Source organism: Mus caroli, unplaced genomic scaffold (assembly GCF_978045245.1).
Source record: "Mus caroli unplaced genomic scaffold, Mus_caroli_1 scaffold_12, whole genome shotgun sequence".
Classification (NCBI taxonomy): domain Eukaryota; kingdom Metazoa; phylum Chordata; class Mammalia; order Rodentia; family Muridae; genus Mus; species Mus caroli.
Window position 1 is genome coordinate 624,860 of NW_028227267.1, and position 16,661 is coordinate 641,520.

Consider the following 16,661-nt stretch of genomic DNA (forward strand, 5'->3'; position numbering starts at 1 on the left):
TCATGTTCTATAAACATCATGGACATATTATTGATAATTTTTCTCACTGTGCTTAAAATTAGCATTTTTATTATTATAATTATTTATTTATTTTAGATATTTTCTTTACTTAAATTTCAAATGTTATCCCCTTTCCTAGTTTCCCCTTAGAAAATCTCCTATACTCTTCCCCTCTCCCTGCTCCCCAACCCACCCATTCCCACTTCCTGGCCCAGGCATTTCCCCATACTGGGGCATAGAACATTCCTTCATAGGACCAAGGGCCTCTCCTCCCATTGATGACTGACTAGGCCATCCTCAGCTACGTATACAGCTAGAGCCGTAAGTCTCTCCATGTGTTTTCTTTGATTGGTGGTTTAGTCCCAGGGAACTCTGGGGGTACTGGTTAGTTCGTATTGTTGTTCCTCCTAGTAGCCTGCAAACCCCTTCAGCGCCTTGGGTACTTACACTAGCTTCTTCATTGGGGACCCTGTGCTCCGTCTAATGGATGACTGTGAGCATCCACTTCTCTTTAGTCAGGCACTGGCAGAGCTTCTCAGGAGACAGCTATATCAGGCTCCTGTCAGCAAGCTCTTGGTATCTGCAATAGTGTCTGGGTTTGGTGGTTGTTTATGGGATGAATCCCCAGGTGGGGCAGTTTCTGGATGGTCATTCCTTCATTCTCTGCTCCAAACTTTCTCTCTGTAACTCCTTCCATGGGTATTGTGTAAATGTACCACATTTTCTGTATCCATTCCTCTGTTGAGGAACTCTTTGCAGCTTCTGGCTGTTATAAATAAGGCTGCTATGAACATAATGGAACATGTGTCCTTATTACAAGTTGGAGCATCTTCTGGGTATATGCCCATGAGGGGTATTGCAGGATCTTCCCATAGAACTATGTTCAATTTTCTGAGGAACAGCCAGAGTGGTTGTACCAGCTTACAATCCCACCAGCAATGGAGGAGTGTCCCTCTTTCTCCACATCCTTGCCAGTATCTGCTGTCACCTGAGTTTTTCATCTTAACCATTCTGACTAGTGTGAGGTGGAATCTCAGGGTTGTTTTGATTTGCATTTCCCTGATGATAAGGATGTTGAACATTTTTTAGGTGCTTCTCAGCCACCTAAATTCCGCTCAACTGAGGAATTTTGGTATTCCTCATTTGAGAAGTCTTTGTTTAGATCTGTACCCCATTTTTAAATGGGGTTATTTGATTTTATGGAGTCCAACTTCTTGAGTTCTTTATAAATATTGGATATTAGTCCCCCTATTGGATTTAAGATTGGTAAAGATCTTTTCCCAATCTGTTGGTGGCCTTTTTATCTTATTGACAGTGTCTTTTTTCCTACAGAAGCTTTGTAATTTTATGAGGTCCCATTTGTCAATTCTTGATCTTACAGCACAAGCCGTTGGTGTTCTGTTCAGGAATCTTTCCCCTGTGCCCATATCTTCGAGGCTCTTCTCCACTTTCTCCTCTATAAGTTTCAGTGTCTCTGGATTTATGTGGAGTCCCTTGATCCACTTAGACTTGAGCTTTGTACAAGGAGATAAAAATGGATCAATTTGCATTCTTCTACATGATATCCGCCAGTTGAGCCAGCACCATCTGTTGAAAGTGCTGTCTTCTTTACCCTGGATGGTTTTAGCTCCTTTGTTAAAGATCAAACAACCATAACCTGGGTCTTCTGTGCCATTGATCTACCTGTCTGTCACTGTACCATGCCATGCAGTTTTTATCACAATTGCTCTGTAGTACAGCTTGAGGTCAGGGATCGTAAGTCCACCAGAGGTTCTTTTATTGTTGAGAAGACTTTTTGCTATCCTAGGTTTTTTGTTATTCCAGATGAATTTGCAAATTGCCCTTCCTAACTCTGTGAAGAATTGAGTTGGAATTTTGATGGGAATTGAATTGAATCTGTAGATTGAAATTAGCATTTTCTTAATATTTAACTTAGATATAGGATCCTCAGGTATGGACAGAGTTTTTGCTATTTTTAAAATTTTAAAGTATACTTACTGGTAAAAAAATTTCTCTTCTAGAAACGCTGATAATGTTTTTTAAGTAAACTGATTTTCAACAATGTACACAGATATATAATGCATTTTAAATACTCTCTAGTCAGGACTTTTGAATATATTTCTTAATGATTTTTTTAATATTTTATGCTCTTTTACTGTGCTTAACTCCCAAAGAATATTTTGTATGTTTTAAAACAGTTTAGTATTCAACATTAGATATAGGATCCTCAGGTATGGATAGTATTAAATATTCATTAATGGTATTTTAGGCTAAGGATGTGAATATAAAAGTTGAACGATTTTTTATGTATTATTTGATTCTCAAAATACTCAATATCATTATGTTTGATGTATAAAATGCACTTAAATAATAAAACAAAAATTGAGGAAAAAATGAGAAAAAAAAGAACAATTTGTCTTAACCACTCAGTCCCATTCCACCCTAGAAGTGTTTTTATGTCATAACTTTCCAAATTATATGTAAGACAAGTAGAATAGTGATCTTACTGTCAAAGGCCAAAGACTACATTAATAGCACACTCAAAATATAAAATTCAATAAGAATAGGTGTGTACATTATGATAATACAGTTAAACAGTAACAAATACAGTGATAACATGCAGTTTATAAAAAAGGCATGTAATATATTTACATATCTTCATTCATATTTTAAAATGGTACTAGAGAACATTTATCTTTGTATTATTCCCAAGCTTTCTGGCTTTGGGATATTCTAAATGTAAAAAGTAAAGCAACTAGAATCCACCAATTTTTTTAAAACATTTCACAAGTCAAAGCCCATTTGCTGCTCATAGACATTCATGTGGTCAACTCCTTGGCTATACCCAGGGCCATCCCCAGAAGCACTGGGTCCTGATTTTTCTGTGTTACAGCATCTTTGTGTTTTCTCCTAGGTCACCTTCCGAACAAGAATCTATCACTGTAATATCAACAGCCAGGGTGTAATCTGTTTGGACATCCTCAAGGACAACTGGAGTCCGGCCCTGACCATCTCTAAAGTCCTCCTGTCCATCTGCTCACTACTTACAGACTGCAATCCTGGTGAGTGCCCTGGGTCTGGTACCATTTTGGAGTAGGGCACAGCTGCCTTGGACCCTGTTACTGCTGCTAGCTATTTACCCTGCTGCTCATTACTATTGATTTTAACTTTCCATATTCTGTAACTATATTCATTTTAAATTGGTTCTTTTCTTTTATCTTTTTAAACCTATTATTTACCAAAAAGTCATAAAATATAGTGTGATAAAAATTAATGAATAATCATTTTAAATGAGAGCATGTATTTTTATAATGCATTAAATTCAAATTGAATACCTTAGTCTTTAATTAGCTACCAGTAGACATGTTAATTTGAGAAATGAGGGCTATTAAAACCTTATGACAGCCAAGGAGGCACCACAACAGATGTGACTTTCAGTGAAGGAGCAGCCAGCATCCTGGTAAGCTGTTAGCAAAAGCTGATGGCCCTGAATCAGAAAGGAGGGCTTGCCAAAAAGCCAGCATAAACCACTGCTGTGCTTAGCACTCAGGTTCTTAGCCCTGTGTCTTCTTCTGCATATGATTGTGGGCATTTGATGACTCTATATTTTAGCTACAGGACAAACCAACTGTGGATAATCTTCATCCTTGGGGTGACTCTGGAAAACACAAATCCCAGAGTAGTTTTTGTCCATGTGGACATGGAACTTGCTTTTTTCAGTAATTTATGAAATCCCATCTCCCATTGTGAAATATTTTTAGTTCACCAGATAGTGAAGTCCACTTAGGTGACAGCTGACTGTTGCTGCAGGCCCATGCCTGCAGTACTCATTGCCTTCTTTCACATGATGTTGCAAGGAGGCATTCTTTGTTCTTGCTTCTGTTTTGATGGTGTGTGGCCTGTTAGCCAAGTCAGCTGTGAGTGCCTGCTTTCAGAATCGGTGTCCTAAGCTCATCTCACCTGCCTTCTGTCTAGACCGTGCTCTCAGTAACTCAGTGCTGTGAGAAAGGGGTTGGAATTTTTGCAGTTTAGTTCATTGGTATTGGGTTCTAGGAATTGCCTCACAAACCACTGATCTCAGTCAGACAAGGATAGTTTATACAACCCAGGATTGGTTGACCAGGGCCATGGTCAAGATTCAGCAACTGACCATGACCCCAAGTTAAGATCCTACAGGGATTTTAAGCTCAAAATCCATAAACATCTGTGTCAAGTTATTCCACCAACCAGGATTTAGGGATAGGAGATTTCCTTAGGAATATGTCTTTGTTGTACACTTAGGCTGCTCCCAATGGTTGGGGTATTCAACTGTAACAGGGGACTTGCCTTGTTTAATATTCATGTTTTAACTTGTCTACCAGATTAGGACTTATCTAATATTCGTGTCTTAACTTGTCAACTAGGATGTCAGTTACTGGTGTACATGCCTGTTCCTGCCAAGTTAGGATGTCAGTTTCCAGGGCTATCTTGGGAGCTTAAACTTTACTTGACACTACTCAAAATGCATGTCATATTCCAAATAGTTTCTTATATTGGTGCAAGTGTCTCTTTTATGTTGAAGCCATCCCAGGGCAGCTTATATGGGCAAACACCATAAAAACTTATACATAGGTACAGGAAGGTATTGGGTGGCTGGTTTGAGTCCAAGCTTATTGTGGGTAACTACACAAAACAGTTCTGACTTCTATTGCAATTGATTTCCAAGGACACAGAACATAACAGAATATGTAATCAATCTTGACCTTAGAAAGTTTACTTTCTAACAGCAGAAACATATAAGAAAGTTTCCTTATAAATGGCAGGCTAGCCAGGTAACTGCTACCTAGGCCTTAACATTCTATCTAGCCCTTAATATTTTACCTAGGTCCCAACAATTGATTGGGCTTTCTTATTAAGATGGTCCTCTTATTAAAACTTGTAAGAGGCTAGAGAGGTGACACTTGCTCTTGCAGATAACTCAGATTGCACTCTCAGTACCCACCAGGCAGCTTACACCCAACTGTAACTGCAGAGGATCTGATGACCATCTAGACTCAGGAGTGCACATGCAAGTAGACACACATGCACAGAAATAAAAAATAAATAAATATTAAAATATTTTCCCAAGTGAAGCATTTAATTTCATTTGCATCTGTTGCTTTGGGAACTCAAGTTCAGCTGGCTTCTGCAGTCAGTGACTTACACTGTGGTCTCATGCGTATAGACAGGCCTCAGCTAATTACTCTGGCTTTGACCTTGTGCTTGGCTGTTTCCTCTGCATATTTTCCTGGCCCCTCTCAATGAAAATCCAGACAGAAATTAGCTGTTGCTACATGAATTCCATTGTTCTTCCTGTAGCAATTCTTTCTAAGTTTGTCAGTTTGGAAGTTGCTTGCATTAAGAAGCTTTTACATCTGAACTTAGTATTAAGATTCCTCTGCCTGCCTTTTACCAGACACTCTGCTATCGCAGTTTTTCCTCCTAGAAACAACCATTTATGTGTTCTTAGTTTCTTTTATTATTTTATTCTGTTTGTTTTATTTTAGTGCTAAGAATGGAGCCAACGCGCTGCCAACAATGACTTGATGTCAGTGTTGGGTGGCCTAGACCACCAAGTGCTGACTTATACTCACCCAAACTGAATTCTTCTCTGCTATAACCAGTGTCTTAGATGTTTGCTTCCTCCAAATTATCTACACCTTTGTGTCTGAATTCACTAAGGAATTGGGCAAAAATATCAGAGTTGTGCATCTGGCCATTGTTAGTGGAACACCCAGAAAACACAAACTGTGAGAGAATGTTCAGTGGGACTTGCCTACAGTCCCTGAACTTAGGGGCTGAGGCAGGAAGATTGTTAGTTTGCAGCTAGCCTAAGCTACATAATGAGCCTGTGTAGGAGAAAAAATAAAAAGGAAGGAAGAAATTGGAAAAGAGACACAAATTCTCAGTATAAACAAAGACCTTTTGCTCACTCTGCTCTGTCTCCTCAGAGCTGCTCATGGGGCAGCTCACTCAAACCTCCCTGCCTTGAGAATGTCTGAGTCAAGAACATTTGCGTTGGATTTTAATGGATGTGTTTTTTGTTACTCTTTAAATGAAGGCAATTAAAGATGGTGCTGATTTAAGACCTTGAGTTGTTAATTCTTTCCATGCTAGGATTAAAGGAAATTTCTTTTTTTAAGTAAAGAATTATGTATTTTAAGTCAAAGGTCTGTTTTTCGTAATTAATATATCTGAGCTAACACTATTTTTCTTAGCTAATATATCTAACTTAGCATGCTAATTTTTTTTCCTTATTGTGTGCTTTGTTTTACTCTGACCATCAGATAGCATGGCCCTGTTTTGAACCTTTCACAGTCCTATATAACCATCCTTTGGTGTACATAGAATCTATGTAATAGAATTCCTCCTTTCCTGTAGCTTGGTCCAGGCTTTTTAAGTAGCTTTTGCTTCTCCTGTCATTGTTTCTCTGAGCAAATGTGTTTCATTATAAGTCATTTGACTGTTGCACAGCAAGTAAACTGTATACACTCAGATTAAATGTTCAGCTTATGGACTCAAAAACCCATGCCATAACCTTCCTGACCTTTGGCTTTATTTACAGCTGGGAGAGTCCTACCTTTTGACATTTACAACAACACCTGTCATCTTCAAGGTTCAGGCTTTGAGAGCCATACTTTGTGTGTTTTAAGTCTCACAAACATGCAAACACACATACAGTCTCTTGGGTTGGGGAAATGGCTCTGCCCTTAGTAATGCCTGCTGCTTATTTAGAGGACCCAAGTTCAATTCCCAGCATCCTGATTAGGTGGCTCACAACCACCTACAAACCCAGCTTAAGGAGATCTGATGGCCTCTGAGAGCACCTGCACATACATGTATACATTCTCTCTCCCTCTCTACTCTCTCATACACACATACAGACAAATAAAGTAATTACAATAAATCATTTTTAATACCCTGTGTTTGGAGTAAGTTTAGGACTTTATTCTGGGCAGTGCACATGGCCACTCTTGGCTGCATTTGGCCCTATGGCCATGGTTTAGACTCAATGGCATCTTCTCTCAGGAGTGATATAGCTGTCAGGTTATATGGGCTGTAGTTTTGTCCCCATTAAACTTATCATCATATGTCCAGTTCTAGTTATGGAGCAGGCTCTGGAGCCACATAAGCAGAAAGGTTTTAGGTGCCATACACAGACTAGGTTTGCCATGTGCCCTGGATAAAGCTTCTGGAAGTGCTCTGGAGTGCACGGCTGAGGTATTTTTGGACTGATGGAGCCAGTGCATAGCAGGTACAGACATGGACTGAGCATCAGCACCAAAGCAATACTCTCCTTTCTGTAGAGAGGCAATCCTTTGACCTACTCGGGACAAATACCTCTGTCCCCTTCCCCCTTGTTCCCTTCCCCTTCTCTCTCATCCTCTATCTCCTGTCTTTGTCTCATATTCCCTGCCCTCTGTCCCTATGGGGCAATAAACCTCCTTTATGTGAGAACTTGGTCTTAACAGACAGTGAACTATGTGACAGCTACACGTTGGATAATACCTAGTAGGAAGTTATGTCTTTGGGCTTGGATGACAGGGCCATGACTTATAATGAGCACATTCTCCACACAGAGGTGTGCATTAGATAATCACACCCTATTATTTTTTCAAACATCATCTACATCTGAATGACTTGTTTTTATAAGTAACTGTGATGTAGCAGGAATTACTTCTACATGTTTTATGGCTTTAAATGAGTGATTTAAAAAAATAAATAGTAACTTTACTAGATAAAATAGCAAAACATTTCATTTTAAAATATACTTCACACCAAAGAAAAACTATCCAATGTAGCTCATACTTATTTCCCTTTTCATTTTTATAAATTTTAAAAGCATATAAAAGTAAAATAACAGGGAAATAGCCTGACTACACTTCTCTTTGCAGTCTGTTAGCACTATGTTTTAGTTATTTGTTATATAAAACCACAGGCTTCCCTTGGCTCTGCATACTTGTGTAGCGTGTACATAGTTCCTATTCACCACCTACCTACTCCCTCTGTCAGGCTTTCCTTGTCCTGTACCAGGCTGGATGCTCCATTCTTCTGTGTCCTCAATCTGAAACTATGGAGATACTGGAGATCTTCACTGTCTGAGACAGCATACTTCCATCATGCCACGTCTCTTTCTCACCTAGTTAGGGAGTATAAACATGGAACTCCCTACTCTGCAGACATGTCAGCAGTGCTGTGCACCTGACACCATCATCTCTGTGGAGCTCTGAGATAGCAGGAACTGATAGGCAGTGTTCTGATATTCTGGCTTCAAGCTGTTGCCCTGGTATTATCTGCACTCCTGCCTGACTTCTCTGAAGCTCATCTTGACTTGCCTCTGGTATGTGTCTTTTCTGAGAACCTTGTAATTCCCCTCATATCACACGATGTCACATAGATGAGCCCAACGAAAGGTTAAACCTTACCGTGTGTACTGGCTGGTTTTGTGCGACAACTTGACACAGGCTGGAGTTATCACAGAGAAAGGAGCTTCAGTTGGGGAAATGCCTCCATGAGATCCAGCTGTAAGACATTTTCTCAATTAGTGATCAAGTGGGGAGGCCCCTTGTGGGTGGTGCCATCCCTGGGCTGGTAGTCTTGGATTCTATAAGAAAGTAAGCTGAGCAAGCCAGGGGAAGCAAGCCAGTAAAGAACATCCCTCCATGGCATCTGCATCAGCTCCTGCTTCCTGCCCTGCTTGAGTTCCAGTCCTGACTTCCTTTGGTGATGAACAGCAGTATGGAAGTGTAAGCCGAATAAACCCTTTCCTCCCCAACCTGCTTCTTGGTCATGATGTTTGTGCAGGAATAGAAACCCTGACTAAGACACCATGTTAAAAGGAATGAAGTGAGGGAAGCCAGCTTACACTTGGAAGTTGTCGGGAATATCAGAGTCCTGACCTGACTCACACTAACAAGCTGCTGACTTTAGATAGATAGATAGATAGATAGATAGATAGATAGATAGATAGGCTCATTTATGAGTTGAAGCCTATACTCCTGACCCCTCCAGGGTCACTGGGTAAAAACACATGGTGTATGTAGACCCTTGTAAACACTTTGAAAGCTCAAGAGAGTATCAGTGCATAAAATAGAAAGCCCATCCTAGCTTCAGAAGATTAGATGACCAGGTCTTTGAAATGCTTAAAACAGCAATTTTGTTGTCTTTGTAATGCCTTCAAGATTTATAAGTCTGCAGTTCTCATGTGTGTTGGATTTTATTATCTATAAGGAAAATGAGCAGAAAAACATTATAAGTCAAATTTGATTATTACATTTTGCTTTTGACTTATAAGCTTCTATTCTGGGTCATTTAAATATTCAAGATAATCCTATCAACTGAAAATTAATTAAAATCTGCTTTTCTATTTCCAACACCCACAATAAGCAAGCCATCCCGTCATGCAGTGCCCTCTGACTGTATAGAGCATTCAAAAGAACCTTATTTCAAACACAAGCCTTTCCACTTTGACCCTGTACACCACCCACTGTATTGTTGTTGCTATCTTATAGAGAATATTTGTCACAAGTCTAAAAGACAAAATATGCCAGACTAAATAGCCAGGGATATAGTTCTAGTGGAATGCTTGCCTAGCAAGAACAAGACCCTGGATTCAAACCCTATTAACCCCTCCCTAACTCTACCACAGCAGAGAGAAAGAGAGAGAGAGAGAGAGAGAGAGAGAGAGAGAGAGAGAGAGAGAGAGAGAGAGAGAGGAGAGAGAGAGGAGAAGAGAAGAGAAGAGAAGAGAAGAGAAGAGAAGAGAAGAGAAGAGAAATCTGTATTATATTAGATAACAAATCAGTGACTAGATTCAAAACAGGAGTAAAAATAGTTATTTACAAGGAGGTTTAAGTAAATGAAGTTAACTAAACTGGACACTTTAATATCCAGATTGCTTGTTGTTTTTAAATTGTCTATGTGGATACATACAAGTAATAGGAATCTAGTTCCCATACCTGCTTTAAGCAGCTAGAATATGAGATGCTGGAAAGCAAGCAACTCAGCACATGCTCTGACTTCATGCTTAAGGTGCTAGCCAAGCTATAGTTGGGCAGAGAAAACTGGAGAGAACTCAGTGATCTCTTCTGATATAAGGACATAGATGCCTGGAAAAACCAAGATCTCAGGAATGACACAGAGTTCCAGTAAGGGGGCTGACATACAGGTCCCTCCCAAGTTCTGTCCCTTCTAGACTTTGGTTAAGTCTCCATGGAGCCCTCAGACACTTCCTGTCCCAACAGCACACAAAATTAGCTGTGCATCATAGATCCAACCTACAACCATCTCAAAGTAGCTGTGGAGGGTCAAATGGTGGCTAAACAGGACTTGCTCAAATACCATGAGGCACACAGCATCATAAAGTAAGTTTAGTGAAGCCACTTCCTGAGCTCAGTCTCCAGGACCCATATGGTGGAAGGAGATGTAACCTGCACACGCTCTGACCCCACATGTGTGCTGTGGCATATGCTTGCTCACTTGTGCATATACACACAGAGGTAAATAATAAGTTTTGAGAAAAATAAAAGTCTCCTTGCTTAGTGTTCAGTCAAATATGACCAGTGATTTAAAAAGCAGGAAACAGAATTTAGAGCCAAAAGAAAACAAATAGAAATCCTAGCATTGAATTTCAGTTGGTTAGAAATGCAAGCTTTGCAGAAACACTCTTAGTTTTCATTCATATGTAAGTATTAATGTTCTTATCACAAAACATGAAGGCTTAAGGAATATATTGGCTTGTCAACTCATGTTGACCCAAATTCAGCCAAGCACATGCTGGCTGTTGTGGAAGTGAGCGGACATTACTCTCAACTCTACTGGCCCCGGTCAAGCTGTGTTGAGCAGCTGCACCTTACATGTATTTCTAGATGTCCCGTTCACTGTCTTCTCCAATACATAGCAGTCATTCCTGGCTTATTCCTGAATTTAGGGTATCTTTCATCATGAACAGTTAGCAGTGTGTCTTTCTACTTTCTTGTACTGTAAGTTTATACAGAACCAGAAAATAAAGTAGCACTTTCAGCCTGTGACTCCAGCACTCAGGAAGCCAAGGGAGTTAGGATAGCTGAGTTCCAGACTGACTGAGCTACATAGGGAGTCCTTGTCTCCAAAAATGGAGTTAGTAACACATTTTAGAAGTAATGAACCATAGCTTTACTGAATGAAGTTGAGATGTGGCGTTAGGGACCCAATTCCGGAGGTGACAACAAGAGGAAGGCCTATGTTAGCATCCACCAGGCATCTGGGAAAATACAGTCATCTTGTCTCTTTTGTGTCTTCCTGGTAGACAGTTTGAGTTCTTCTCTAGGTTTTGAATTATGTTTAAATGTTTACTGTTTCTTTTGTACATCATTCATACATACCTTTGTATGCACCAGCTACAAGATAGAACAGAAACAAGTCAGAAATGGCTGCAGTGTTTCCTTCATCTATGCTGTCCAGCTGGATGGCTTTTAAACAGTTGCAGAGGTCATGGACATTGTGTGGGTTAAGCAGTTGATACCATTGCCAGCCCCATGCTGTCCCCTCACCCCCTGAGAGCTTGTTTAGAGTATGGACACAATGAAGTCTGATATTGCACCTTAGTTCCATATCACATGACCTCAGTAGGGTTCTCTCAAAACACCATTTCCTGCTTTTACTCTCAATGAAAAGAAACAGTTTCCATTGGAAGAAACATAGGCCAGGCTTTAGGAGTCTAGGTTAGTAATAGCATTTGGAGGCTGTGACTATGTGGCCACTCAGGGTCTCCAGTGACCAGAGAAGTACAAGCAAGATGTTGCTCTTGAGGAGTCATATGATGACTGTCTTGGTTGTCAACTTGACTACATCTGGAATTAACTAAAACCCAAAAATGGAGGTGCACATATGCCAGCTCCGTCTACATAGTGAGTTCCAGGAAGCTGGAGCTACATAGTAAGACCATGCCCTGGAAAAAAAGAAAAAGAACAAGACAAAACAAACAACAAACCAACACAAGAGATGGAATGGATGAAGAGGTGAGTATTTGAGTGTTTGGTAAAATCAAAAACTCAGACTAAGGGGCTGGGGAGATAGCTGTTGCTAAAGTGCTTGCCTTATAAGCACAAAGGCTCAATTTGATCCCTAGAACTCACATTTAGAAACCAGGAATGGTGGCATACACTTGTAATTCCCTGCCCTGAGAAAGAGCCAGCCAGCAAGATCCAGGTCAACCTTGTCTCAGAAACAACTATGACATCTAAGGATCACACACACACACATGCATGCATGCAAAGGAAGCCTACTTAAGTATTTAAAAATTAATAAATGACTTGGCATGTGCCCTGTTACCCAAAAGGCGAGAAAGCGCAGAGTACGTGCCATACTTGTAAAAGCAGAATGCTTATAGAAGGCCTGTGTGCTCGTGGAGGAGCAGCTGTCCACTGCGTACTGCTCTGTTAGTTTTGGTACCAGTTTCCACACATGGCAACTGTGAATAAACTGAAGTAGATTGTACACTAGTCACATAAAAGTTGCCCTTTGTTTCTGGGGATTTGAGTTTGTCCCACATTCCACTTAGGACACTTGCCACACTTAAAGGTGTGTGTGTGTGTGTGTGTGTGTGTGTGTGTGTGTGTGTGTGTGTGTTTGTTAGATATGACTAGTGCAGCTGGGCATGGTGGCGCACGCCTTTAATCCCAGCACTTGGGAGGCAGAGGCAGGCGGATTTCTGAGTTTGAGGCCAGCCTGGTCTACAGTCTACAGAGTGAGTTCCAGTACAGCCAGGGCAATACAGAGAAACCCTGTCTAGAAAAAAAAAAAAAAAAAAAAAAAGATATGTCTGGTGCAACCATGGTACTCCAGCTGGGAAAGTCAAAACTGAAGGAGACGTTTGGCTCAAATCTTTCAAGTGCCGAAGCAGATACTGGCTAAGACCAACACTGAACTTTGGTCCTTTTTTACTATCAATGTGAGCCCTTGAAAATGGAGAGAAGATACAGCTTACAGAAGATGAAATGCAAATTGTATGCAAGAAGTGTTAGATCTTAGTATCAGGATAAACACAAAGACAGATACTTTTTTCTGTTAAGATGGGGGAAATTTTAATCAGTAATAATTGATGAGTGTCCAGAAAGAGTATATTTTCTTTCTTTTATTGTTAAATGTTTAGACAACACTTGCCAAAGCTTAAAATGTACACACTCTGGTCCTGCAGCATGTCTTAGATATATCTTCCCAACAGAGATCCTCATGTCTGGAATAGCAGCTCTTGTGTATTTGTTTGTGTTTAATTCAGTTCAGAGTTTAGTTTTTTGAGACAGTGTTTTGGTGTAGCCCAGGGTGGCCTTGAATTCATGTGTGTCCTGCCTCACCCACCTGTGTCCTGGGATCACAGATATGTGCCACCCTGCCTGGTGTGTAGTGTTAGTTCTTGTGGCAAACAGTCCAAATCAAATATGATCAATGGAGAATGGAAAAACAAATGCCTGTGGTGGGGATGAGTGCCATGGTTATTAAAGGTAATGAACATGGCCTGTGCTTGCATCTGAGAAATGTGTCCACTACAGAGAAATGCAGAAGGTGCATCTGCGCTGGGCTCCCCATACACAAACCACTGTCCCAACGAAGATTGCTCCAGAAATAGAGTGGGATGCATTAATTTGAATGCTCATTTCAGCTCTGATGTTTGTAGCTCCTTGAACTACTGAGGCCTGTGAGAATATTACAGTGGGTCACAGCTAACAACCAGGAAAGTCAAGGTCTGGCTCCTTGCTGACCATCTTGGCACTGTACTCTTTGACTCCATTATCCTGAATCCTTTCACTCTTCAAACTTTTTAACATCAAGAGCTACTTTTTTGGGACGGATGAGATGGCTCAGCTGTTAAGAACACTGTCTGCTCCTCCAGGATAGTGACTGACAACTGTCTGTAAGTCACTCAGCATTTGTGGGACAGACTAAGTGTGTCACTAACAGAAGGTCTATAGAATGAAGCATGTGTTCTGAGGGACCCTCAGCTTTGCATTCTAAACTGCCCGATCCTGGAACAAGTCATATAACCCCAGGCAGAGAAACACGGCACCAGCTGCACTTTGGCCCCCACAGTTGGTGCCTGGTTTCAGCTTAAAGACCACAATTTTGAGAAGTAACCTGGCCAGTCTGCACCAGGTGATGTCTGTTTTGCTGCTGCTCGGAATCATGGCTCCTAGTTGGGTGGGGTTGAGGAGGTAGTGTCAGTGATGTGGATGTGAGGAGAGTCACAGAACAACAGAGCAAGCCCTTACTTAGGCTGTTGACTTCTGTGATCCAAGTGAATGTTGAACTGGCCTCTTCCTTGTGGTAATTATAGCAAGATAACTCAGGCTAGGTCTTAACTTTTGAGCTTAGCTGGTAGGGGAAACCTGATATTCCTGTGGCATCTGCCTTGCTAAGTCACAGACAGTGCTGACCACAGGTGTCCTCCACACTCTACTGGTTTATATTCAGCATCAGCTCTTGCTGCCATTTTCCTGTTAATCTCTTTTCAGGTGACTGCTCTGATAAACCCACATTTTCAACACCAAATATAGAGGAAATAAACTTCAAGGGGAAGAATGAAATGAGAGAACCAGAGTAAACTGCATGAATGACAGTCTCTCGGGAAAGCTGCTGATGCTGGGAAATTGCTTTCACATTTTTTTCCCAATAAACACTGAGGTGCCCCCTCTCCACCAAACACACACACACACACACACACACACACACACACACACACACACCCTGTGGCCAAGGGCAGCAGGCTGGTTGCAGGCCTCCCTGGGCCCCTTGCTTCACCTGTGCCCTTGACTCCCTTTCCCCTGCTGCTTCCTCCTGCCAGCCCCTGGGAGATCTGCAGGGGGGTTGTTAAGCAGTTACCAGTATTTCTCTAATGCAGAGCTGTGTGAACTTGGATTGAAGGAAGAAGGAAGCATTCTCCTTCCTGTTTTGTCAGAGGGAAGAACAGCTGCTGCTTACTTCCATGTCCCTCTTAGCTGTGGCCATCCTTCCAGTGTTTGAGAGCCACTGCTATGGTGAGAACCCCACATGCATCAGGGCACCCCTCCTGCAGCCCACCTATGCTTTCTTGGGCAATAAGACCAGGGGAACAACCTGAGAAGTATGTGGTGAGGACAGGTGTCAGGAAGTAGGTACAAGCTACAGTGTGGGTGTTCACGCAACTATGGACCGTAAACTTGGGCCAGTATTCAGGCTCTCCTCCCTGGTGTTGACCTGGACAGACGTGCTGGTGTGTACTGATTCCTGGCTCTCTTCTTTTACAGCCGACCCTCTGGTGGGCAGTATTGCCACACAGTACATGACCAACAGAGCGGAGCACGACCGGATGGCCAGACAGTGGACCAAGCGGTACGCCACCTAGGGGCCTGCGTGTGCCAGCTGTGTGCAAGCCCATTCACCAAGTGCATCAGTGCCCACTGCTCCTCCAGACCTCCGTTCTGTCGCCTGTTGTTATTACATTTTAAACTGTTTTGGGACGGTATGTCATCTGTCCCTCCTCCTTCCTACCGCCACCTCCTCCCCTTCTCTCTGTCCCTCATTTTCCTTTTATTCCATTTTCAGTTTCTGTTAACTTGAAAGATTTGGGATTCCCCCACTGCCGTGTGGATGGGAGCTTCTGTTTTAAGTACAAACCATGTTGGAGCTATACTAGTAAGACCTTTCATACAGAGCTTTGTGTTACTGTGTGGTTTGGGTTTTTGTTGTTGTTGTTTGTTTTATCTTTTTTTTTCTTTTATGTGCTCTTCGGGGAAAACAAACATTCAGGAGTATATCTCGTTTATACTTAAATGTAGTGCTTAGAGTTAATTTTTTGTACTGAAGTCTATTGGTGGGTGCATGCTACTGGGAACAAGGTTTTGTACAAAAGATCCAATCAGAATCACTGTGCATTACTGAGACCCTGTCACAAGCCTTCTGTCCCCCACACAGAAGACTGTCAGATTGAACAAAATAATATGTATTTTGATTTACTTAAGTGCTTGTAAATTTCTTAGGGACCTGCCACTTTTGACTGTGGATCAGTTGATGTATACTTGTATTATTAATGCCTCAATAAATCACTGTGGCGGATCAATGCCCTTCTGTACCAGCCTTTGCTTTGTGTCCTAGTGACCTACTCGGACCCACATGCACTGAGGCTGGCCTCTTCCCAGTTCATTAGTTTTCTGTGTGCTCTTTACCTCAGATCATTAAGGCTCTTTGTAGTGGAGCTGCTTATTAGCACATGGGAAAGGCTCTTTGTAGCACACGGGTGTCTCCAGCTGCCTGCTGATTTCATGGTCATTTTACACATTGGCCCTCCATTCTTTCTGTTAGAACCATCTTTATCTAATAATGACAATATGGCTATAATCACAGCCTGCTTGTGAACATGCCGTCTAAGCTGATGGCTATGCCCAGGAACTTTCACATTCATTGTTCTTTCTCCTAACACAGTTTGTGCTCGTTCTGTGGCCTTCTCTCATTCTGCCTTTTCCTCCATCATTTCAGTGTAAACAAACTCCTCTGTGTGGGTCATGATCACAGTCAGTGCGAGCACAGGGGCTCAGTTGCTGAGGGTTGCATCAATGTGCTGCTAGAGACAGAGGGAGCAGTGTGGGTCACAGATCAGTGCAGGCATGGCAACTCAGCCCTTAGGTGGTGTC

General features: G+C 41.6%; 1 protein-coding gene across 10 annotated transcripts in view; it reads left to right on the forward strand.

The window, feature by feature from the left end:
- Ube2e2 (ubiquitin conjugating enzyme E2 E2) overlaps positions 1 to 16,105 on the forward strand; it is a 317,715-nt gene extending 301,610 nt beyond the window's left edge. For all 10 annotated transcript variants that reach the window (XR_015044595.1, XM_029468987.2, XM_029468986.2 and 7 more), the window contains 2 exons: positions 2,915 to 3,062; positions 15,279 to 16,105. Coding sequence is in view for 9 of the 10 variants with exons in the window: in XM_029468987.2 (XP_029324847.1) it covers positions 2,915 to 3,062; positions 15,279 to 15,376 (246 nt within the window). In the remaining variant the exon portion in view is untranslated. The remainder of the gene's footprint in view (positions 1 to 2,914; positions 3,063 to 15,278) is intronic.
- The last annotated feature ends 556 nt before the right edge of the window (positions 16,106 to 16,661 follow it).